A 26057-nucleotide genomic window follows, 5' to 3' on the forward strand; every position below is an offset into this window, starting at 1 on the left:
AACATAGATGTGAAAGGAACACATCGAGTGGCTGCCACCCGCACAACCGACCAGGGCCGGGGACAAACTGCAACCGAGGTATGCGCCCCTAGCGGGAACCGAACCGGGTCTCTCAGGACCGCAGGCCGACGCTCTAACCGCTGAGCCAAACCGGCCAGGGCTGTTTTTCCTTTTAACTTTATTTATTTATTTATTTTTTATCCTCACCCGAGGACATTTTTCCATTTTTTACTCAGAGCGGGAAGGAGAGAGAGGAAGAGAGAGAAACATCGATATGAAAGGGACACATCGAGTGGCCGTCACCCACACGACCCAACCAGGGCCGGGAACAAACTGCAGCCAAGGTACATGCCCTTAGCGGGAACCGAACCCGGGTCTCTGTGGACCGCAGGCTGACGCTCTAACCGCTGAGCCAAACCGGCCAGGGCTCCTTTTAACTTTACATTAAGGCTTAGATTTACAGTGCTTCATTTGCCTGTAATGACATTATTAAGAGCCCCTATTTTACACTCTGAATACACTCAGGAATTTCTGACATTGAAAGTTACAGTCATATAAGAAGAACAAAAGGCTTTCCACTTTGAGTCATGTGAAAGATGCTGGCTGCCTTCCCTCTTGGAATGCAGACAATTGCCCACTATTTCAATGTTGCAAGACTATTTTAGGGGCTTGGGAAAGGATAGGAAATAATGAGTTTAAACTGTAACCAAGTGGGTCAGGTCAAATGCTGGGAAATTTTTGTTGGTAGGAGAAGGGTTGGTGAAATAAAACAATAGATGGATAAATACCAGACTTTCTTAATTCAATGAATAAGCTAAACAGTCACTATGTAATTCAACTGATACTGAAGTTGACAATTTCATTTTCTGATTTATGGTCAAAGGCCAAAAGTTCCAGTCATCTAATGTTATTTCTGATTAATCATGAATCACACAATAAAATGCTATCTCCTAGAGAGATGATAGGCATTTTTTTTTTTTTTTTAAGATACTTTGGGGGAATTTTCTGAAAATCTGACAATACATATGTGTTATGTTTGTAGTCAGAATAATTAAAAAATTTATTTTATTTTATTTTTTTAGAGAGAGAGGAAGGGAGAGGGAGAGAGAGATACAAACATCAATGAAAAAGAAAACAATTGGCTGCATGCCTCCTATGGGGAATTGAGCCACAATCTGGGCATGTGCCCCGACTGGGAATCAAATGAGCAACCTCTTGGTGCATGGGACAATGTTCAATCCACTGAGCCACAATGACCAGGCCAGAATAATTTTTTTTAATGGAGTAGTTGGAGGAAATGTTTTTAAAGTATTTAGGGGGGAAATAGGGAGAAAAAGTTTTCTAAAAAGCTTTGTGAAATTTCATTGAAAAAATTAGAGGTCAAGTCTACTGACTTTTAAGATAGTATGATTACTTCTAATCATCTTGTATTGCTTCAATATATGAACACATGCATATATATCTTTGTTACCAATTCCATATTTCTTGAATTAAGAGAGCAAGGAAGTTAGTTTGGGCATAATTTTTTTAAAATATGGTATCCAGAAAAAAACAACAAAGACTGTTTCCTTCAAATGTGACTTTAGAGTATGAATGTGCTATACTCATTAAGATATTCAAGGATATCATGTTATAGTCTCAAGTTCTCTTCCAGATTAAAAGGGGAGAAATATTCCAAAGCATTTTATATAGGAAGAAACCCCAGGAAGAAAAGGCAAGTGATGATAATGTACTTCTGAGGCAAAGATACTGTAATATACACTGTCCGAAGAATAGTATATTTGATAAGAAGGAAAGGTTATAGAAATGAGAACAATAAAAATATTGAGTCATAATTTGTTCTCACAGTGGACTAGATAAGGATCTGTGACAACATTTAAAGTGATCTGATACATTTAGATACTAAATGCTGAGTATTTTTTGTTTATCAGAATGGGAAATGTTATAAAACTGACATTTTATTTTTCATTACTGTATTTTTTTTTTTTTTTTATCCTCACCCGAGGATATTTTTCCATTTTTTGTACAGATAGAGTGGGAGGGAGAGAGAGGAAGGGAGGGAGAGAGAGAAACATCGATGTGAAGGGACACATCGAGTGGCTGCCACCCGCACGACCGACCAGGGCCGGGGACAAACTGCAACCGAAGTACGTGCCCTTAGCGGGAACCGAACCCGGGTCTCTCCGGACCGCAGGCCGACGCTCTAACCGCTGAGCCAAACTGGCCAGGACTTTCATTACTGTATTTTTATTAAAAAGAACAACATTTTAAAACAGTTAACTCATATCAAAAAGTATATAAAGATGTTAATTTTACCATGACTGGGTGAAAAAACATCATCCACAGAATTCAGACACAACACTGGAATCCTTACTGATTTCAGTCTGCGATTTGGACTGGCATCGGTATAATAATCATCGATTGTTCGGTATCCAAACATGACCGAAGTGAATCGCGTATCAAATTCTCTGATGGATTTAGCCTGCAAAACAAAAACAGATTGTAACTATTCTTGGGATCAAAAAAGAAAATAAAAGTATTACATACAGTTTTTTTCTCCTACCTTCATAACATGGTCCATGTCAATTTGTTTAACAAACATATGCCGGTGCCTGGAACAAAAGAATTTCAAAAGGAAAAATTTAAGGTCATTCCCATCTCAAACATACCTAAAATACATAATAACACATAATTAAGTCTAGCACAGGGCGCCCAGTTGGTACTCAGTAAATATTTACTTAATCAGACATCGCAGAAATATACCGATATTAGTCCCAAAGACATTTTTTTTTAAATCCTCACCCAAGGACATTTCTACATTTATCTTCAGATAGAGAGGGAGGGAGAGAAACATCGATGTGAGAGAGACACATTGACTGGCTGCCACCCACACAACCCCAACTGGGGCTGGGGACAAACTGCAACCAAAGTACGTGCCCTTAGCAAGAACCGAAAGCGGGTCCCTCAGGTCCGTGGGCAGACGCTCTAACTGCTGGGCCAAGCCGGCCAGGGCCCAAAGACGTTTTTTTTAAAGTACTTTTTTCTTGATTGAAAATGAATAAATTAGTTCTATAATAATAAATGTAAGGGTTGTTTTCATAACAAATTAGGCTTACACACTGCTGCTATTAAATTATTTTGGCTAAAAAGGCCTTATTTAAGCCAGAAGCTTTCAATTGAATAAATTATCTGGAGATATTATTTTTAAAACTGCTATACTGAAAATAAGAATTTATATTTTTGTATACTTACTTTTAAATTCCTATTATTATTTTGATTAATCCTCACCAGAGGATATTTTTCCATTGATTTTTTTTTTTTTTAGAGAGTGGGAAGGAAGAAGGGAGGGAGAGAGAAACATCAATATGAGAGAGCTACACCAGTTGGTTGCCTCCCATATGACCCCGACTGGGGCCAGGGATGGAACCTGCAAGCCAGGTTTGTGCCCTTGACTGGAATTGAACCCGAGACCCTTCGGTCTTCGGGCCAATGCTCTAACCACAGAGCCAAACTAGCCAGGACTGTATACTTATTTTTTAAATATTGGTCATTTTGTTGTATAACCCATATTTTAATTTATTTATTATTATTTTTTCTTTATTGATATTAGAGAGAGAGAGGAGGAGAGAGATGCAAACATCGATGAGAGAGAACATCAATTGCCCATCTCCTGCATGCCCCCTACTGGGGATCAGGCTTACAACCTGGGCATGTGCCCTGACAGGGAAATGAACCAGTGACCTCTTGATGTATGGGTTGACGCTCAACCACTGAACCAAACCGACCGGGCCCCATATTAAAAAAATTTTTTTTTAATTAATTAATTTATTTTTGTTACAGATGTTTCTCCCCCCCACACACATTGATTCCTCCTTCCCTCTCCCTCCCCGCCCTGTCCCCAGCTTTGTTGTCCATGTCCATTGGTCATACATACATATAAGTTCTGTGGTTTATCTCTGCCCCAACACCCCCTCTTCTGGGGATTGTCAGCCTGTACTCCAATTACACGTCCCTGGGACTACCCCATTCCTCAGACTGTTATGTTCATTATATTCCACAAATAAGTGAGATCATATGATACTTATCTTTCTCTGTTTGGCTTGTTTCACTTAGGATAATACTTTCCAGGCCCCTCCATGTCGTCTCAAAGGATAAGAGATCTTTCTTTCTTACAGCTGCGTAGTACTCCATTGTGTATATGTACCACTGCTTTTTTACCCATTCACCTACTGATGGACATTTGGGCTGTTTCCAGATCTTAGCTATTGTAAATAGTGCTGCTATGAACATGGGGGTACATATATTCTTTCTGATTGGTATTTCAGGCTTCTTAGGGTATATTCCTAGAAGTGGGATCACTGGGTCAAATGGAAGTTCAATTTTGAATTTTTTGAGGTAACACCATATTGTTTTCCATAGTGGCTGCAACAGTCTGCATTCCCACCAGCAGTGTACTAGAGTCCCCTTTTCTCCACACTCTCGCCAACACTTGTTGTTTGATGATTTGTTGATGGCGGCCATTCTGACAGGTGTGAGGTGATACCTCATTGTTGTTTTAATTTGCATCTGTCTGATGATTAGTGATGGTGAGCATTTCTTCATATGTCTCTTAGCTATTTGTATGTCCTGTTTGGAGAGGTGTCTATTTAGTTCCTCTGCCCATTTTTTAATTGGGTTCTTTGTCTTCCTTTTGTTGAGCTGTATGAGCACTCTATATATTTGGGAAATTAACCACTTATCTGATATATCATTGGCAATTATGCTCTCCCATATAGTGGGTTGCCTTTCCATTTCGATAATTGTATCTTTTGCTGTGCAGAAGCTTTTGAGTTTGATGTAGTCCCATGTGTTCATTTTCTCCTGTTTCTGTTGCCTTAGGTGATGTATCAGTGAAAATTCTGCTGCGTATGATGTCTGAAATTTTGTTGCCTACATTTTCTTCTAGGACTTTTATGGATTTATGAGTCACATTTAAGTCTTTTATCCATTTTGAGTTTATTCTTGTGTAGGGTGTAAGTTGATGGTCTAGTTTCATTTTTTTGCAGGTAGCTGTCCAATTTTCCCAACACCATTTATTAAAGAGGCTGTCTTTACTCCACTGTATGCTCTTGCCACCTTTGTCAAATATTAATTGAGCATATTGCCTTGGGTCCATTTGTGGGTTCTCTGTTCTGTTCCACTGGTCTATATGCCTGTTCTTGTGCCAGTACCCCATATTTTAATTTAAATGACTCTCTTCACTTTTCTTACTACTGTCCCTCATTCTAGTCACCAACAGTAATTGATGATTCTTTGGTATTCTTAGCAATGTTTTATAATCAACATCCTTAATTTAACAAATAGGTTAAGTTTAATCCAATGCTTAATGTCAACTTTTGGGTAACTATGGTTTTCAATAAGTCATATACAAAATAAATTTTTGACTTTTATTTAGAGTATATTTTTAATTTATCAATTCACCTAAAAATGCATGTTAACAGTCATCAAAAAATAAACAGAAATATATCTATGTTCTTTGCTATTATGCTGTTAGAAGGTACACAAACAGTTCCAGAAAAACTAATGCAAAGCCGGTATTTTGATAATGTTAACAACTGGGGGTACTGAGAATATCCAGTTGAACTGCATTTTTCTAAACCTCACAGGGGTGGAGAAGGTCCTGCCCACAAGCCGTGTAAGGCCCTTGAAATCAATACCAGCTAACATCACACACCTCACCAAATTAGCCTGACCAAATATAGCAGGCTAATTTTTAAGTTGATAATTTTGTATAGTCTTCGAATGATATTATAAATATCTAAATGGCCCTTGAAAGAAAAAAGATTCCCCATCCCTGATTCAGAAGCATATACTTAGGGAACCATATTATTCAGCAATGAAAACACTTAATACATACATTACTTACTGTCTAGGAGAGAATTGGGTGGTACTAATAATATCAGCAACAAGTAGAAAAAACAAGGAAATAGTCATAACGTTACTCAATACTAATGTTTTCAGTCTTTTAGAATAATTTAGAACAGCGACAGAACAATGATCTTCAGTATGGGGACCCATACCCTAGGGATTATACAAGATAATCCACTGGGGTACAGAAAAAAACATTAAAACTTTTATCTCAATTTTCAGTTTATATTTAAAATCTTTTCACTTTTGTATTCATTTTAAATATAATGAATATTTGATGCAGTAGTAAATACATGTAATGATGACATAAATATACATATATTAACAGTGCTGTGCTTCAAAACTTTTTATTGTTGGGGTATGTAATCCAAAAACTTTGCAGATACCAGGTTTTAAAGATGACTCACTTATTAACTGAAGACTGGAGGCAAGTTGTCAAGTAATAATTGAAAAGCAGCCAGTTCAGTGGTTTCTCCAATGACTCTGTACAAGCAAAAGTATTCCAACCAACTGAAAAAGTTGCAGCTGCCTTCAAAGGAGTTTTTGGCCCAATTTTGCCCAGGTAATTTAAAAGCAGCATTCTAAAATGAGGAGAAATAGGAAACTCAATGAACATTTGTTACATTTCTCAAGACATCCATTGCTAACTATGAACTTTATAAACTATGGAGAGGAAAAATATAAACCCGTGTGTAAGTACTTTATCTTGGAAAAGCATGCAAGTACACTATCTTCATTCTTTACTTACATTTATTGGCTTGTTAATCTTGCAGGTGACTGTATTGTGAGTAGGACAAAACATACAGTTATTGCTTTTATGTGCATCCTTCTATGATGTAAAGCATGAGAGAACTCCATTGTAAGAGTGGTTTTTACTTTTTTTCAAAATGATATCGGGGATTTATTAAAATTTTGCAAATCCCTGCACCCCAGCCTCCAGTTGAATGTTTAATTTAGTATGTGAGGGGTGTTTTAGGCAAACTTCTTCTATAAAGGGCTACACAGTAAATGTTTTGGGCTTGGGGGAGGGGGAGCCTATAATCCAGCGGTCCTCAACCTGTGGGTCGCAACCCCTTTGGGGGCCGAACAATCCCTTTCACAGGGGGGGTTGCCTAAGACATAACAGTAGCAAAATTACAGTTATGAAGTAGCAACAAAAATAATTTTATGATTGGGGGGTTACCACAACATGAGAAACTGTATTAAAGGGTCGCGACATTAGGGAGGTTGAGAACCACTGTGTCTCTGTTGCAATTACTTAACTCTGCGATTGTAGTTTGAAAGCAGTCGTAGACAATACATAAATAAATGGACATGGCCATGTTCCCATACAACATTTTATGTAAATATCAAAATTTGAATTTCATATAATTTTCACGTCATGAAATATTCTCCTTTTGATTTTTTTCAACCATGTAAAAATAAAATAACCATTCTTAGCTCCTGGACTATATACAAAAACAGACAGCTGGCCAGATTTGGCCTGCAGCCTGTGGCTTTTCAACCCTTGGCATAGATGAAAGAGCACAGAAGAAGTGGTTTTCAAATGTGGCTGCACATTGGAATCACCAAGGGAGTTTTTAAAGCTACTAGGATGTCTGGGTCCTACCTCCAGAGATTCTGAAGAATTGGTCTGGGTGGCCATTCTGGTTGCCTACACATCCTTGTGCCAGATAGCAAGTCTCTAAAGGGCTCCCTAGTCTAGAGTTAGACTTTCTGAGTCATAGCAGAACAATTGGCCCCTAAAGTAATTAGTTTTCTCCTTCCTGTTATTTATCTTTATCTCCTATCACATATTTTATTTTTTTAAATTTTTTATTAATTAATTTTTGTTACAGATGTTTCTCCTTTTTTTCCCCTCCTATCACATATTTTCTTCCTTTCTTTTTATTCTATCAATTTTCCTGATTCTACCTTAGTTCTATTTTGGTAGAAGGAACAAGAATGAAATTTAATTGAATATCAATGTCAGAAATCTAAGTTTAACATTGTCATCTAAGAGAAAGGATGATATCCTAAATTCTGAGTGAGAGAGAAAAATGAAGAATCCATGTTTTAAGAGCTTAAAAGGCATATCAACCCCAATGTTTGGACTTTATCTGATCCCTGACTCAAACTGTAAAAATCAGCCAACTAAAAAATGGACAATTGGAGAAATGTGACACTGACTAAATATTTGATCATATTTAGGAATTACTGTTAGTTATACTGTAGGTATAATAATGGTATTGTGTGTGTTTTTTTAAAAGAGACTCTACTTACATGGAAGTAGAGAACACACAGACAAACCTCAGAGGGAAGGGGAGTAGGCAGGTGGGAAGAGATAAACCATAGAACTTTTATGCATATTTGCATAACCAATGGACACAGATAATATCTGAAGGCAGGAGGGGGGAGGGAGCAGGGAAAATGGTGTCAATGTGGGGGGGTGGGGGGATATCGGTAATACTTTCAACAATAAAGATAAATGTTTAAAACTTTTTTCAAAAAGAGACTAGCCCTGGCCAGTTTGGCTCAGCGGTTAGAGCATCGGCCTGCGGTCCAGAGAGATCCAGGTTCGGTTCCCGCTAGGGGCACGTACCTCAGTTGCAGTTTGTTCTGGCCCTGGTTGGGTTGTGCGGGTGGCGGCCACTTGATGTGTCCCTTTCACATCGATGTTTCTCTCTCTCTCTCTCTTCCTCTCTCTCCCTCTCACTCTATCTGAACAAAAAATGGAAAAATGTCCTCAGGTGAGGATAAAAAAAAAAAAGAGACTCTACCTTTTAAAAATATTTACTGGAATATTTATAAATGATGTCTGAGAATTATTTTAGAATAATCAGAGTTGGGAGGGATGGGGAGTGATACTGATAAACAAGATTATCCCAGAGTTGATAATTATTGAAGCTGGGTGATGAGTATATATGGGGGAGCATTATACTCTTCTCTTTAGTTTTATATATATTTATAAGTTTTTATATATTTCTTTTAAAAAAATGTTTATCCCTCTATACATTTCCTCCCCCACCCGAGGATCCATGTTGATACACATGGATCTAGATGATTCATTTTATATATGTTTTAAATTAATTTATTTTTGTTACAGGTGTTTCTTCTTTTTATTTTTGTTACAGGTGTTTCTTCTTTTTCCCCCATTGACACCTTCCTCCCACAGCACTGTTGTCTGTGTCCATTTGTTATGCTTATATAAGAAGAGATAAGTTCTTTGCTTTATCTCTTCCCTCCCCACCCCCTGCCCCCCTCCTCTGGGGTTTGTCAGTCTGAACCCTATTTCTATATCTCTGGGTCTATTTTGTTCAATATATTTCTTAAAGCTAGTTTACTAATTCATTGGGGAGACTGGAATCTGACTAGGTCTAGAGCAGCATGAGTTACTTGGCTCGGACTCAGTTCTGGTTCAAAGTCCCTACATGACTCCAGGCACCACAGGCTTGGAAATTACCCTAGTCTGGGGTGGGGGGTGGGGGTGGGGTTGGGCACTGGGCATAAGGATCTTGGACAGATGCTTTTGTCTGTTGCACTTCAAAAGAAAAAAAATGTGTCACGCTGTAAAACACATTCCCAAGTGGTAAACCGACTTGGGAACGTCACAGTGCTAGGCAACTAGAAAGGGTGCTTCCTTCAAACAATTTAAAAGACATTAATATTCAACCAGCTGCAAAGGCTAATGGTCAAGTTCTGCCTTCAGGCACTGAGGCTTCAATGTGACATGAATAGGCATTTCCCAGGAGCTTCTGAATAGAGAATCTGGGCCTGTTTATGTAAAGGTTGGCCTTTAAAAAGTCAAGAATTTATAAGCTTAAGGGGAAAAAGTTCAGCAGGCACCCTGTCCTTTTAGGTTCACATTATGGGGCAAGGGAAACAAAAGTGAAAAACTGCCCATTAAGCACAAGTCAGAGATTCCGCCTAGGTTTTCTGCATTGCTTCAGATTTCTTCTTTTAGTAGGTCAAGTCAGACCTTCCATGCTAATGTAAGAAACATATTCTTTTCCTCTTAGTTTGTTTATCAGAATCTAAAAAGGTGGTGAAAGCCTATTTTTCAGTCTATCATTTGTAAAAGCTGTTCATTTTCAATTAAATATGCTCTAAAGATGATCTAAAAATTGAAATGACAGGTAAGTCAATTACAAAATTAAGAAAAATATTTTATATTTCATGTGTTTGTTGATTTTGAAGAATAGCTTTGGACAATGATTTAGGGAATCTAAAATGCCAGATAATAAAAATTTTGGGTTGTACTAAGTTCAGGATCACTAGAACAAAACATAAATGTTACTAGTAGAAATGAAACTAAATATATATACATGACCTAAAAGTTCCAAAAAGCCCCAAAGTAACTGCAGGCAGTACAAATTATAATAATATTCACGTGGTTAAAATATCAGCTGGAATAGGGAGTTAACAACAAAATTTTACAGTTTCTAGGAGAGCATTCCAGGATAGGTCCATTTGCCCAACATCCAAACCAAACTGAAAAAAACAAACAAAACCACCACCAGAGGAAAACATTTTTGAAGGCCTCTTCAGTTGGAGAGAGCAATAAGTGATGATTTCTACGATTGGAGTGATACAGTCATGCTATAAGTTCAGCTTCCTGAGTGGTTCCAGAGAACAAGCCAGCGGAGAGTATATCAGGGAATGTGAAGGTCAACTGGGCAGCCACTGAGTCATGGAAATCAACTTCATGTGTTTCGGACAAGCCTCCATGCTAACAAAACCCCAAGCACCCCAAGGAGGTATTTGTATCCTTTTCACAGCTGAGACCAGCAGTCAAGGAAAATATTAAAATTCACCTGAACTAATCCCTTCATTTATTCAACCTCATGTGGTAAAAAGTGATAAAAATAATCAAACATTTATTTTAAAAATGCCTATGTAGCTAATGGTCCTCTCTGAAAGAAGCAGTTGGTAAGACCACATTTTAGAAAGGAAAAACCTTACCCTCCCATTGAAACCCCTGCTGCGAGGAAAGGAGCAGAAGGGTACAGACTGTGTACGTGGTGAATGACTGTCTCCAAATCTTCAGTGTTAGCGCAACAGTAAGTCCTTGGCGTCTGTAAGCAGTGACGGGTAAAGCACAACATTTTAAATTGTGAGGTTCATGATTTCAATAATACAGAAATGTAAAAAAGAGCAAGAAGTCATAAATATGGGGAAATAACCTTTGTTTGCATATACTATGAATAATACAAATTTATAATTTCCTTATCTTGCAGTTCACATATATGTTAAAGTCAATGCTATTCAGCCCTGGCCCATTTGGCTCAGCAGTTGGAGTATCAGCCCTCGGATGAAGAGTTAAAGGTTCAATTCCTGGTCAAAGGCTCGTACCTTGGTGGCAGGTTCGATCCACGACCCCAGGGTCATGCGGAGGGGACCCTCTCTCTCTCACCCTTCTCCCCCTCCCACTCTATCTAAAAATCAATGGAAAATTATTTTTGGGTGAGGATTAAAAAATAAACAAGTAAAGTCAATGCTATTCAAGTTGGCACTAATAAAAAAGACTTTGATCATGCAAGGAGGGCTTCACAGAAGTGCACAAGACCAATACAAATATCTTAAATCAAACAGATACACAGTACCCTAGTCAAATGTGTCTCTGACTAAACAAGAGTCAATTTAGGAAGAAAAAGTGGAAGATTACACTTCTTTATAGGGGAAAAAAAACCCACTTATTCCTGACAAAGTAATTCTTTATTTAAAAAAATAATAATAAAGCAAACAAACAAAAGCAGCTTTCTAATAATGTCACAAAAATATTAATTTGTGGCTCATTTGTAACTGGAGAACTGTTTTTTTCTATCTTGAGTACTGTCTACCAATGAAGGAGTGTGGTTTTTTTAACACTGCCTTCACTCTAGATAAAGCAACATCCAGTCTGATATATTAATTAAATATTGTCTTTTACAATAATATATACATATAGTCCCAGCTGTACTACGCTGAAACAGACACTTAAAATGGTAAAATATGTAAAGCTGATTATGCTTCAATACATAATGCATTTAAACAAAAGGTTTTCATGTGAATGTCATTAATGAAGGCTCTGTTTCTAGTAGAAAAGCTTCACGGTTGCATTATTTGAGATGTGGGAGGAAAGCACAGTCTTGTCTATAGAATATGTGCAACTGTGTGTATGAATAAAGTTTATGTGAGATAAATTTTAATAACAAGAAGAGGAATCTGGTAACATTACTCTAATAAAATTATTGAAACCAGTTAACTGCACCAAGATGAATATGATATTCCAATAAACCATGATCACAACATGAAGGTATGTCACCCACCATTGAATCACTAATGAGTAATCTAAGAAAATTACAATTTTCAATGATTCTTCCAATGAAACTCAAGACTAAAACACTACCTATTGACTACTGTCATCTTTTTGAGATCTGCAAATATCCTTTGGAACTCTCCAAAGATAAATGACAGCATTTACAATGGCAAAATCATAAGGGAGATTTTATCATCATGTTTATTTTATAGGGAGGAACCTGAGTTTAGAGAGGTTAAATAACTTCTGTAACACCTGAACAGCTAAGCTGACATGCTTTAAAAAAATACTTGGTGATTAAATGCATTTGAGTGACACAAATTCAATGTAAAATCTAAACAGAACAATATCAAATACCATGCTCATTCATAGTGACTACAGAATTTGCCACAAAAATTCAGGTGAAAAAATAGCATCCTTATGTGGTATTTTTATTACAGGTAAGTTTCTTTACACTGAATAGCTTTATTTATTTTTCCTTTTAAATAAGAACAATTTTATTTTTTATTGTTTGGTTTTTAATCCTCACCTGAGGACATTTTTGCATTTATCTTCAGATAAAGTGGGAGGGAGAGAGAGATGAAGAGAGGGAGAGAAACATCGATGTGAGAGAGACACATCAAGTGGTTGCCACCCACACGACCCCAACCAGGGCCAGGGACAAACTGCAACTGAAGTACATGCCCTTAGCGAGAACCGAACCTGGGACTCTCTGGTCCGTGGGGTGATGCTCTAACTGCTGAGCCAAACCGGCCAGGGCAGAACAATTTTATTTTAGATAATCATACCTTTTCTGCCTAAATTCACAATGATATAAGAAAATCAAATCTACATAGACAAACAATGCATAAATGTCAACCAAAGTTCCCATACAGCTTCACACGCACACACACATCCCTATACTCCTTAATCTGAGTATTAGATTTCTAAACAGAATCTGAGCTCAAAAGAATTCCTGAAGACATTTATTTAAAAAAAACAAAAACAAAAAAACCTCTAATTTTCTTGCTGAGAAACAGTCTAGGTAGGGTGATATATCAAGCTCATTAAAAAAAATAATGATAGAAGGGGGTGTTTAAAAAAACGTTTTCTTGAGGATTCTATTAGTACTATGTGGCAATCTAAAAACAAAATAGGTCAATCTGTAATCTACAGAGATCTCCAAGAGAGCCTGCTGGCCTGGGCAGTGAGATGAGAGGGAAGAAAAGAAAGGAGGAGGTAGAGATGGATGCGTGAGAAGGGAGGAGGATGTGATAGGGTAAGTAGCTGAGATGAGTTCTTAGAGGACAAGGAAAGATAAAGAAACGCAGAGAATGAGTAATACTGAGAGTTTGGGTTATTGTTAAGGAGAGAACATTGTCAGTAGAAATAAAACACTGCATAGCTTTAACATTTCTGAATTATGAACAAGTGAAGTATGTGTGCACATGTATGTACACACACACACACACACACACACACACACACACACACACACAACCACAAAAAAAGTGATTTAAGAAAAATTATTAGAGCCCTGGCTAGTTTGGCTCAGCAGTTAGAGTGTCGGCCTGTGGACCAGAGAGTCCCGGGTTTGGTTCCCACTAAGGGCACGTACCTCTGTTGCAGTTTGTCCCCTGCTCCAGTTGGGGTCATGTGGGTGGCAACCACTCTATGTGTCTCTCTCACATCAATGATTCTCTTTCTTCCTCCCTCTCTCCCTCCTGCTCTATCTGAAGATAAATGCAAAAATGTCCTCAGGTGAGGATAAAAGAAAAAAAAGAAAGAAAAATTATTAGGATTAGTAAATCGTAGTGGCAGGAAGGACCATAGATAGCACCTGGTTTTCTTTTATTTTGTTTTATCCTCACCCGAGGATATTTTTCCATTTTTTGTACAGATAGAGTGGGAGGGAGAGAGAGGAAGGGAGAGAGAGAGAGAGAAACATTGATGTGAAGAGACACATCGAGTGGCTGCTACCCGCACGACCAACCAGGGCTGGGGATAAACTGCAACCGAAGTACGTGCCCTTAGCGGGAACTGAACCCGGGTCTCTCCGGACCGCAGGCCGACGCTCTAACCGCTGAGCCAAACCGGCCAGGGCGCACCTGGTTTTCTTATTCACACTTGATAAAATTGAGGCTCAGCAAGGTTAAGCAATTTGCCAAAGGTCGCCAAGTAGCAGAGCCTGGGTTGTATGTAATAAATAAACTAATTCTTATAAAGCACTGGGATTTCATGACATGTTTAATAAAAAAATTAATACCCTCAGATATAGGAACTTATTTTTCCCTAAATGTTTTTCTCCAAATAGATATTAAGATTGAAGCTGATAATACTGGTATTGCTCAAATATGCCAGAACGCTGAAATTCAGCAAATCCAGAGCCTGTCCAGCATGATCTATTTCCTGCTGGCTGCTCCCTTGGCTTCCATGATGGCACTGTCCTGTTTTCCTCCTGCTGCTGGCTTTCAATTTCCTGCCCAGTTCCTGTCATTCTTCACAGGAATGTGGGTATTCATTTCCAAAAGTTTTGCCTTACGCCTGCATCTTCTTCTCTGGTTAATACCTGAAGGTCTTACCTACCTCCATAACTTCATCAAACCACCCCTATGCAGTGACTAAACCTAATTCTCCATTCTCTTTTCTTCATCCTGTGCTCCAGATCTACATTCTCAAGTTCTACCAGCCTTCACTATAATGTTCTTTCAGTACTTCAAACTCAAAATGCTCAAGAGTAAACCCTTTTCTTTTCATGAAGACTCCTAATACTTCTCCTAACTTCCCATTTTTCTATAAGTGACTCCTATATTTTCCTATTTAAAACTGTAGGTGACATTGCCTTCTCTCTTTCCCTGACCCTCCCAGCCAATAAACTGCCAAGTCCGGTGGCTTCTTTATTCTCAGTATCTCTTACAGAAAACACAGGAGAACCCTTCTTTCAAGTCTAGTAAAGTCTTGGTATGTTAGATTCTCTCAGAAGGGCCTCTGATAGTAAGAATGTGAACACAAGCAATTCATTTGGAAGGCGATACCAGGAAGCACCAGTAGGGGAGTAGTGACTTGCGTCAGGAAGGGTAGGAAGTCAATTAAAAATATGTTATGAGTAGTTTGTGGCTATGGGCAACTGGGACTCAATCCTCTTGGGGCAATTTGTTGTCAACTGACTATGTTGAATATGGCTCAAAATGATCCCAACCAAGTAAGTTACCTTCAGCCATTGGTTGAAGGCTGTTTCTGGAGGAAGTTAACTCCTTGGCCCTTCTGGTCTGCCCTGAGCACAGGTCCAGAAGGCTCCAGTGGCTAGAGATGGCCCCCAGTTAAAGAGATGTGAGTGCCTGCATTTGGAAGCAATAGGTCGTCGTTGTACATAGGAATGGCAAGGGCCAGGGGGTAGGGGTGCGGCAAGGATATGGCACCAACTATTTCTGCTACTAGGCTTTTTATCTCTTACCTGGACTGCTGTGATAACTTCTTAACCGGTTAACTCCCAGCCTTTCTAGATACCCATCTAAAATCCTACTCACTTTCAAATTAATCCTTCCAAAGAACACTTACATCTTTAATTATCACAGTCTTTCGGCTTAAAATTCTTCATTAGCTTTCCATTGCTGACTGAGTTAAGGACAAATTCCTCTGCCGAGTGTTCAAGACTTGAACAATATGCAAGCAATCTTTCCACTTCTGTATTTTACTATTTCTCCCTACGTATGGATTCAGATCAATGAGACACAGCTGTTCTTCTGACTACTAGAGTTCTTAATCTTCTTGCCACCTATGTAAACTTCATCTGACAATTGTCCTTCATGTCAACTCTGCCTGTTCAAATCATGCCTTGAATAAACATTAGGCAAAAGGTTAAGACTTGGCTCCTGGTCTCCAGGATCTTACAACTTTTCCCAGTTCTACCCCAAATTGTGCTGGCCAGCCTGTTCCTTGCCTTATTATCTCTGTGAGTCTCTCTCTATCACTATTTTACCTCTAGCTATCTCTAACAGTCAATAAATACTTGTTGAATTGAACTGAAACACACAGGACTGAAAATGAGAAGACTTGATTAGTAAATTCCGATGTGCAAAACTATGTGGTTATATCACAACCTCTTGCTACTTGATGGGTTCCCAACAGGACACATTATATGCTTTTTTTCTTCACAGGACTTGATTCCCATTAAAGAAAGGATTCAGCCCTGGCCAGTTTGGCTCAGCGGTTAGAGCGTCGGCCTGCGGTCCGGAGAGACCCGGGTTCGGTTCCTGCTAAGGGCACATACTTCGGTTGCAGTTTGTCCCCGGCCCTGGTTGGTCGTGCGGGTGGCAGCCACTTGATGTGTCCCTTCACGTCGATGTTTCTCTCTCTCTCTCCCTTCCTCTCTCTCCCTCCCACTCTATCTGTACAAAAAAATGGAAATATATCCTCGGGTGAGGATAAAAAAAAAGAAAGAAAGGATTCACCCAGGACGTACAGCAAAGACACTTATGGTAGGCCCGGCAGAAATTTTCCTCACCTCTCAAAATCAAACTAGTAGCTCTTTAGACAAAAAAATGTTAGTTGCCCTGGCCAGTTTGGCTCAGCGGTTAAAGCATTGGCCCGCGAACCCGAGAGTCCCAGGTTTGGTTCCCACTAAGAGCATGTGCCTCGGTTGCAGTTTGTCCCCGACCCCAGCTTGGGTCGTGTCAGTGGCAACTACTCGATGTGTCTCTCTTACATTGATGTTTCTCTCTCTCCTCCCTCTCTCCCTCCCGCTGTATCTGAAGATAAATGCAAAAATGTCCTTGCGTGAGAATAGGAAAAAAAAAAAGTTAATTAATTCTCAGTTGTCAAGGCTAATAATGCAACCAGCCACTATCCTATTGCAGTAATTCCTGTCTTTTTCCATGCTTCCAGAACAGAGGTAGAGTAAGCCACACCTAGTCAGGAAAAGGATAAAGAAAGACCTGGCAGGATTCAACTGGGTGGTAAAAATTCCTTTTAGAGGGAGATGAAAATAGAAAATCTGGAAAAATGCAGAAAATTTAAAAAATAGATAACTTTCCAGCAGATGGTTGGGGGGCATAAATATTTTATAAGTTAGACAGAATAATTTGACAATAAGTACAAACAATATTATTCAAATTGTTCAACTGCAGCTATGATCAGAGAGAAACAACTATAATTTCTTTAATGGCTATTAGAGGTTAGTTTTTAGAAAGCATTGAAGAGCTCTGGCCGGTTTGGCTCAGTGGTTGGAGCATGGGCCTGCAGACCAGAGAGTCCCAGGATCGGTTCCTTCTAGGGGCAAGTACCAAAAATAAATACATAAATAAAAAGCATTGAAGAGAATAATGAAATAAAATTCATTCTTAATTATTATACACAATAGATGGAAAAGAATGAAGTATATATTTTTTATTTATCTGTGGATACTATCTCATTTATCCCTTTTATTTTTTAAAGAGAGAGACAGACATTGATTTGTCATTCCACTTATTTATGCATTCATTGGTTGATTCCTGTATGTGCCCTGACCAGAGATTGAACCCACAACATTGGTGTATTGAGATGATGCTCTCACCACCTGAGCTACCTAACCAGGGTATTCATTTATCCTTCTTAATTAACTTCCAGAAAGTAGACAAACTCCCTAACCTGAAAGAGAATTTTCTTGTCCTGGTTTAGAAGTAATTTGTTTTAAAATGCAAATTTCATTAAAAAAAATTTTTTTTTGTCTAAAAACAAATTTAAATTCACTCTGTGAATCAGGTAGCCTGACTTTCTGGAGCTATTCTAGGAGATTCATTTGCTCATCTGCAGTAGAAGTCATAACCCAGAACCCTCTCTCAGTGCACAGGTTGCCACATATTCAATATTAAACCAGTCCAGTTGGGATTTTAGTTTTCTGTCCAGTAAAATGACAACTGAAAAGGGCACTTAAATATATTTTTAAAAATCACTGGAATTACACAATTTATGTTATTGTAATTCTAATAATCAGGTGTTCAGAATATTTCATTTTACAGTCTTCCTCTCTTTAAGTATTTAAAGATTTGTACTCATATATGTGATAAGATATTGCTTAAATAAACTCTGGGATTCTTATATGGATACAGGCAACCCCCCAACAAAAAAGGAAAAATTCTTTTACAACAGGACTAATTATTCTGTTTAATTGCTATCTACCGTGTATTTTTATTGTTGTTGTTTTGTTTTCATTCCACCCACCTCTGGTTCTGTACCTAGTGATCTGCCCAAACTGTGCTTAGGAAAATTGATCTTATTTTTGGAAGATGAGTTTGTTAAATAAAGAGTCAGAAAAAACATTTTATTTATGCATACATAAATAAACCAGGACTTTAATGAAAAACCATTTCATCTAGTCATTGACAGATATCTTATGTTCTGCCCTGGCTGGTTTGGATCCAGAGGTGACTCACCAGGGTCCTAAGAAAGGGTGCCGCATCCAAGACTACCCATCATCTTGGTTTTTAGCCCTGCCTGTGCACTGGACTCACTGGAGACAGTTAAGACATATTACAGACACCGTGACTCCTTCCCAGACCTCTGGGGAGGAGATGTAGGGATCAGTATTTTTAAAGCTTCCCAGAGGTTTCTAATGTGCAGCCAAGGTTGAGAACCAAGTGCTTGAAGAAAATAAAGAAACAGGGTGACAGGTGAACCAAGAGAAGAGGAGGCTGCAGTGACAAGAATGATAAAACCTATCTAGGGACCTGGAAAGGGAAATGTAGTTCTACAGTAGTGCATTGGAAAATATAGTAAGTCCTATAGTAGTGCATGGGAAAATATAGTAAGTCCTAACTTAACATCATCAATAGGTTCCGCAACTTTAAGCAAAAGGACCAATTTTATCATAGGCTAATTAATATGAACAAGAGTTAAATTCCTATGGCATCTCATCAACGTTATAATAAAATGACATTTAATAAAATGATGTTATTTGAGGACCTGATGTACTGCCAAACATCTCATACTTGTAGGATCACCTGGCACATATTAAAAATTCAATAAGTGGTAGCTAGCTATTAAAGTATTATTATTTTATTCCTAAAATTCTTTATTATTATTATTATTATTCTTTTATTAATCCTCACCCAAGGATATTTTCCCACTGATTTTTGGAGAAAGTGGAAGGGAAGGAGGAAGAGAGAGAAACATCAATTGGTTGCCCCTGCATGACCCCAACCAGGGTGGGGGATCGAACCTGAAACCCAGGTATGTGCCCTGACTGGAATCAAACTCATGACCCTCAGTCCACAGGATGACGCTCTAACCACTGCTCAGGGCAAAATTCTTCAATTATTTAGTTAAACGTTCTTTCTCTTTCATTTGAAAACTGTTTAAATACAGAGACTTGTAAAATTCTTTGTGTACCCCCTACTTACTTTAGTTGATATTACTGAACTGGGCTGGATGGAGGAGGGAGAGGTTATTTTGGGAGCATTTAGAAAAGAGCAGGCTTGGGTGGGACACAATAGTGTTCAGTAGGAAGGTTTTGGGTGTGAGAAAGGGAGTGCTTCAAGTTACTAGTCTGACAACTGAATTGTGCCCTGGCTGGCCCTGCCCTATATGCTCCTCCACCCTCAGATCATAAGGGGGGCCCTAAACCCTTTCTGAATGCCTCCTTCAGAAAACAGGGCTCATGAGAGGAAAGAGCTCTAGATCCCTCCTACCCCATCAGCTTCCATGGAAAAGCTAAGGTGGAAAAGCTCACAGAAAAACAAGAGCAGATTTCTCTAGATGTGAGTCCTTAATTAACCACCCATTATCTGAAAACCCTCTTTATTTCTACCCTGAGATTTTCACCCCGACTTGACTTAAAAGCCAGTGCTGAAAGGTAGGCATTCTACTGGACAGTTTGGTTCCTGCCCTAAGACCAATTATCAGCTTTATGACCTCAGGTCTGAAACTTTACTTCTCCAGAAGCATCCTTATCCATAAAATGAGATTTAAGGTAAGAGGATCTCCAAAGCAGAGCTACTCAAAGTACCAGTCCAAGATGACCTGAGGTGCTAATGTCACAATGTAAATGAGTATGCTGCTTTTATCACCAAGACAGTATTGCCATGAAAAGAAAAAAATAATCAGCTTACCTAAACAGTATGCTTCGAACTAAAGTTCATTTATATTCTAACTGCAGTCCCTCATCCTGTCAGGGACTCATATCAGATAGTTTGAGAAGTGGAAGTTGGTCTACATACCACACTTAGAGCAGCACTGCTTTAAATTATTTTCTACTATCTGCTCCCACTGTTAGCCCTGCATCAACGCTGAACCAGTTCTTACTGGCACTGGAAAGTGACTGAAGGAAGCTTTTCTTGAAACAGCTTTATGAGATATGGTCCACATACCAGAAAATTCACCCATTTAAAACGTCATGGTTTTTAGCATATTCAGAGTTGTTAAACCTCAACTACAATTTTAAAAAACTTTCATCACCTCCAAAAGAAAACCCCTACCATTAACAGTCATTGTCCTTTCCCTAGCCTTAAGCAACCACTAATCTACTTTCAGATGTGCCTATTCTTAACATTTCATGCAATTGGAATCATATAACATATGATCTTTTGTGACTTGCTTCCTTCACTTAGCATAATGTTTTCCAGGTTAATCCATGTTGTAGCATGTGTCAGTACTTCATTCCTTTTTTTTTTTTAATTTTTTTTTTCTTTACTGATTTTAGAGAGAGAGGAAGGGGGAGAGAGAGAGAAACATCGATGAATGAGAGAGAACATCAATTGGCCGCCTCCTGCATGCCCCCCACTGGGGATCTGGCCCACAACCTGGGCATGTGCCCTGACCGGGAATCGAACTGGCAACCTCTTGGTGCACGGGTCAATGTTGAACCACTGAGCCACACTAGCCAGGCTCATTCCTTTTTTTAAAAAAAACGTATCTTTATTGTTGAAAGTATTACAGATGTCCCTCCCCTCTTCCCTCCATTGACCTCCTCCCTGCTCCCACCCAGCTCCTGCCTTCCCCACACTATTCTCTGTGTCCACTGGTTATGCATATATTCATAAAAGTTCTTTGATTTATCACTTCCTGCCCTCCTCCCCTCTTCCCTTTGAGGTTCCTCAGTCTAACCACCAATTTGTACTTCTTTTTTTTTTTTTTTTATCCTCACCCAAGGATATTTTTCCATTTTTTGTACAGATAGAACGGGAGGGAGAGAGAGGAAGGGAGAGAGTGAGAAACATCGACATGAAGGGACACATCGAGTGGCTGCCACCCGCACGACCAACCAGGGCCGGGGACAAACTGCAACCTAAGTACGTGCCCTTAGCGGGAACCGAATCCAGGTCTCTCCGGACCGCAGGCCGACACTCTAACCGCTGAGCCAAACTGGCCAGGGCCAATTTGTACTTCTTAATCCCTTCACCTTTTTTTACCCATCCCCTCAACCCCTTTCCATCTGGCAACAAAAAGTTCTCTGTATCTATGAGGCCGTTTCTGTTCTGCTTGTTCATTTTGTTTGTAGATTCAATTGTTGATAGATATGTATTTATTGACATTTTATTGTTCATATTTTGATCTTCTTCTTCAAGAAGACTCTTCAACACTTCATATAATACTGGTTTGGTGGTGATGAACTCCTTTAGCTTTTTCTTGCCTGAGAAACTATGTCCATCAATTCTAAATGATAGCTTTGCAGGGTAGAGTAATTTTGGTTCTAGGTCCTTGCTTTTCATCACTTTGAATATTTCTTGCCACTCCCTTCTGGCCTACAATATTTCTTTTGAGAAATAGCCTGACAGTCTAATGGGAGCTCCTTTGTAGGTAACTAACTGTTTTTTTTTTTGTTGTTGTTGTTCAGATAGAGTGGGAGGGAGAAAGAGGAAGAGAGAGAGAGAAAAACATTGACGTGAAAGGGACACATCAAGTGGTTGCCACCCGCACCACCCAACCAGGGCTGGGGACAAACTGCAACCGAGGCACACGCCCTTAGCGGGAACCAAACCCGGGTCTCTCTGAACCGCAGGCTGATGCTATAACTGCTGAGCCAAACCAGCCAGGGCGGTAACTAACTGCTTTTAAGATTCTCTGTTTGTCTTTAACCTTTTGCATTTTGATTATGATGTGTCTTGGTGTGGGCCTCGTTGGGTTCATCTTGTTTGGCACTCACTGTGCTTCCTGGACTTGTATGTCTGTTTCCTTTACCAAGTTAGGAAAGTTTTGTGTCATTATTTTTCAAATAGGTTTTCTATTCTTGTCCTCTCTCTTCTCCTTTTGACACCCCCATGATGCAAATGTTGGTACACTTGAAGTTGTCTCAGAGGGTCCTTACATTATCCCCATTTTTTTGGATTCTTTTTTTTTTTTTTACTGTTCTGATTGGGTGTTTTTTTATTCCTTATATTCCAAATCGGTAGTTTGATTCTCAGCGTCACCTATTCTAATATATATATGTGTGTATATATATATATATATATATATATATATATACACACACAAAGGTCTCTTTGCATTCCTTTCTTAAAAAAATTTTTTTTTTTCTTTATTGATTTTAGAGAGAGGAAGGGAGATGGAGAGATAGAAACATTGATGAGAGAGAACACTGACTGGCTGCCTTCTGCGTGCTCCCCCGCCACCCCGGGGATTTGGCCCACAACTTGGGCATGTGCCGTGACAAGGAATTGAACTGGTGCATGAGTCAACGCTCAACCACTGAGCCATACCAGCAGGGCTGCATTTCTTTTTTAAAAATATGTTTTTATTTTGTTTTTAGAGAGAGAGGAAGGGAGAGAGAAATAGAAACATCAATGTGAGACAGAAACATTGATCAACTGTCTCCTGCACACCCCCTACTGGGGATGGTGCCTGAAACCTGGGCATGTGCCCTGACTGGGAATTGAACCAGGACCTCTCAGTCCATGGGAGCATGTTCAATCCACTGAGCCACACTGGCCAGGCCACCTACTCTACTATTTGTTAACTTTAACTTCCATATTACTACTCCCAGCCTCTTATTGTTTAACTTTTCCCCAAGCCTCTTATTCCAGGAAACCAAAGCTTATCGCTCTGGCCAGGTGGAACAGTATCCTGAAACCCCCACCCAAAACTAAACAGCCGCTCCATGAGAAGAACTACTCTTGGAAAGACCCCAGCCCCGACCAATCAAGGACAATTGTGACTCCTCAGTGGAGCAACCACCCACCCCAGCCCTAAGTTTAAAAACCCTTAGTCTGTAGAACTGGTTGCCGCGCTCTACTTGGAGGCAGCCCGGCAGGTATTTCCCTCAATAAACCTGCACTTCCTGGTTACTCAGCACCATCCTGTTCTTATACTATTGATTCCCTGTAAATTATTCATTTCATTTTGTGCTTCCTTCATTTTTGACTGGTCTTTTTCTATGCTCTTGAGGTCCTCATTAAGTTCCTTGAGCATCCTTATAACCAGTGTTTTGAACTCTGCATCTGTTAGATTTCTTATCTCCATTTTGTTTAGTTCTTTTCCTGGAGTTTTGCTCTGTTCTTTCATTTGGGACATTTCTTTGTCTTCTCATTTTGGCTGCCTCCCTATGTTTGTTTCTATGTATTAGGTAGAGTTGCTACATCTCCTAGGTTTTGTAGGGTGGCCTGTTATAGTAGGTGTCATGTAGGATCCAGTGGCACAGCCTTCCTGGTCTCCCAGCTGGGCCCTCAAGGTGCACCCCTCGTGTGGATTGTATACCCTTCGTTGTAGTTGAGTATTGATTGCTGTTGGCATGTCAATGGGAAAGATTTACTCAGGCTGATCTGCTGCCAGGACTGGTTGTGCCCATTGACCACTGGCCTCTGACTACCTTGGAGGATCCACTGTGCAGGGGCCCACCACAGAGTAAGACTTACTTCATCAGGGCTCTGGCACCCACTGAGTCCACTCATTCAACGTGTCACTAGGCATAAGCTACAAAGTAATCTGCAGATGGCTGCTTCTTGTGCTGGGCTTGGAGGTGTCCAGGCAAAGCCAAGCTATGAACCAGGTTGGCTGCTTCTAGTGCCTGGCTTGGGGCCACTTAGTGAGAGGTGTGGGGCTCGCTGAAGCCAGATACTACTTGTTTGGGAGAATTTAGGAAACTCTGAAGCAGGAGCCAAGACAGGCCAATCATAGGGTAAAGCCACTGGGAACTGCTTAGGTGGGCCCAAAAGTTACGTGGGGCAGGGCATCAGGGAATCACCAGGGTGGGGTGAACAGTGTGAGCCAGGTTGTTGGAGTCCCAGATATGGAACCCCTCTGCCAACTCTGTGGGGGAAGGGCTCACCAAGGAACAATGGCTTCTGCCAGCATGTCTGTCAGTCTGCCAGGCCAAAAAACTCAGTTCTTTCCAATACATCTCTGGTACCTAAAGCTGCTTCCCCCATGCTGGAGCCTGGAAGGAGGGAGTCGGAGTAAGTTCCAGTGGGGCCCTTTAAAAGGAACTACCTGGAGCTCCAGCAGTCTTAGTCTCCCTCAGCCTCAGTTCCAGCTGGTTTTTACAGCCAGAAGTTATGAGGACTTCTCTTCCTGGCACTGGAACCCTGAGGGGGGGTCCTGATGTGGGACAGGGACCCCTTACATTTCAGGGAGGACCTTCACAGCTGAGGTATCCCTCCTGATTTTTATCCACCTCACATCGGTTTGGGACCAGCCAGTCCTCACCTCTGCCCTTCCTACCAGTGTCGATGTGGCTTCTTTTTTAATTTTATAGCTATAGGACTTCCATTGAGCTTGATTTCAGGCAATTCTGAATGATGGTTGTTCTGTAGTTTAGTTGTAATTTAGTTGTTGTGAGAGGACACAAGTACAGTGTTTACCTACTTCATTCCTTTTATAATGCTGAATAATATTCCATGATATGAACACACAACATTTTATTTATCCATCTATTGATTGACAGGCATCTGGGTTCTTCCTACCTTTCAGTTAATAAGAATAATGCTACTATAAATATGTCTATACAAGTTATTATATCAACATATATTTTCATTTCTTTTGGGTACATACCTAAGAGTGGAATAATTGCATAATACAGTAACTCAATGTTTCACATTTTACAAAACTGCCAGACTATTTTCTTTTTTAATTTAAAAAATACTTTTCAATTACATTTGACATTCAATATTATATTTGTTTCAGGTGTACAGCATAGTGGTTAGACATTTATGTAACTAATGTAGGATTCCCCTGGTAAGTCTGGTGTCTGCCTGCTACCTATTTTATAAAGTGGACAGAAGGGTTTTCTTGCTGGGCCTAGGGACACAGAAGTCTATATGACCCTATAACCAAAAGGAAGGAACCCCTATATAACTTTCAACAAACTCAATTTTGGCTGAGTTCTTTGTAAATTATTCCTAAACTAAAATGGAAACATAACAATGTAATAATATTTTTTTTTAACTCCTCACCAGAGGAAATTTTTCTGTTTTTCTTCAGATAGAGTGGGAGGGAGAGAGAGGGAAAGAAAAGGAGAAAGAGAGAAACAGTGACATGAGAAGGACACATCAACTGATTGCTTCCCGCATGACTCCGACCAGGGCCGGGGATGAACCGAAACCAAGGTACGAGCCCTTGACTGGAATCAAACCCGCGACTCTTTGGTCTGTGGGCTGACGTTCTATCGGTAAGCCAAACTGGCCAGGGCGACAATGTAATAATTAGTATTAGGGAGTTTGTGGATAACTTTCTGGATTCCTATCCTTGAAAACCAATCTGCAAGAAAAGGTACCAACTACTCCAAGGACTCCAAGAACTCTGCAGAAATATCTGAGGATCAGTCTACTGAGATGAGAACTATCTGTCTCCTACAGCTATCAGCCCCAGGCAGACCAAAGTGCAGGCTTCTTATTTCCTAGTGAGCAAGGCTTTTGGCTTTCCCTCAATGCTGCAGTGACTAACTGGAAATGAGGACAATATGGTGGTGGTGGAAAATTTCTACTTTACT

At 39.6% G+C, this 26057-nt stretch overlaps 1 protein-coding gene across 1 annotated transcript in view; it reads right to left on the bottom strand.

Annotated features, from left to right (window-relative positions):
• The window catches only part of ABHD3 (abhydrolase domain containing 3, phospholipase), a 48083-nt gene that overhangs the window by 2810 nt on the left and 19216 nt on the right, over positions 1 to 26057 (bottom strand). The window contains exons 5-8 of the mRNA XM_036244963.1: positions 10849 to 10961; positions 6315 to 6488; positions 2564 to 2612; positions 2317 to 2482 (exon numbers count right to left, since the gene is read on the bottom strand). Coding sequence (XP_036100856.1) covers positions 2317 to 2482; positions 2564 to 2612; positions 6315 to 6488; positions 10849 to 10961 — 502 coding nt within the window. The remainder of the gene's footprint in view (positions 1 to 2316; positions 2483 to 2563; positions 2613 to 6314; positions 6489 to 10848; positions 10962 to 26057) is intronic.

Source organism: Molossus molossus, unplaced genomic scaffold (genome assembly GCF_014108415.1).
Source record: "Molossus molossus isolate mMolMol1 unplaced genomic scaffold, mMolMol1.p scaffold_m16_p_6, whole genome shotgun sequence".
NCBI lineage: Eukaryota > Metazoa > Chordata > Mammalia > Chiroptera > Molossidae > Molossus > Molossus molossus.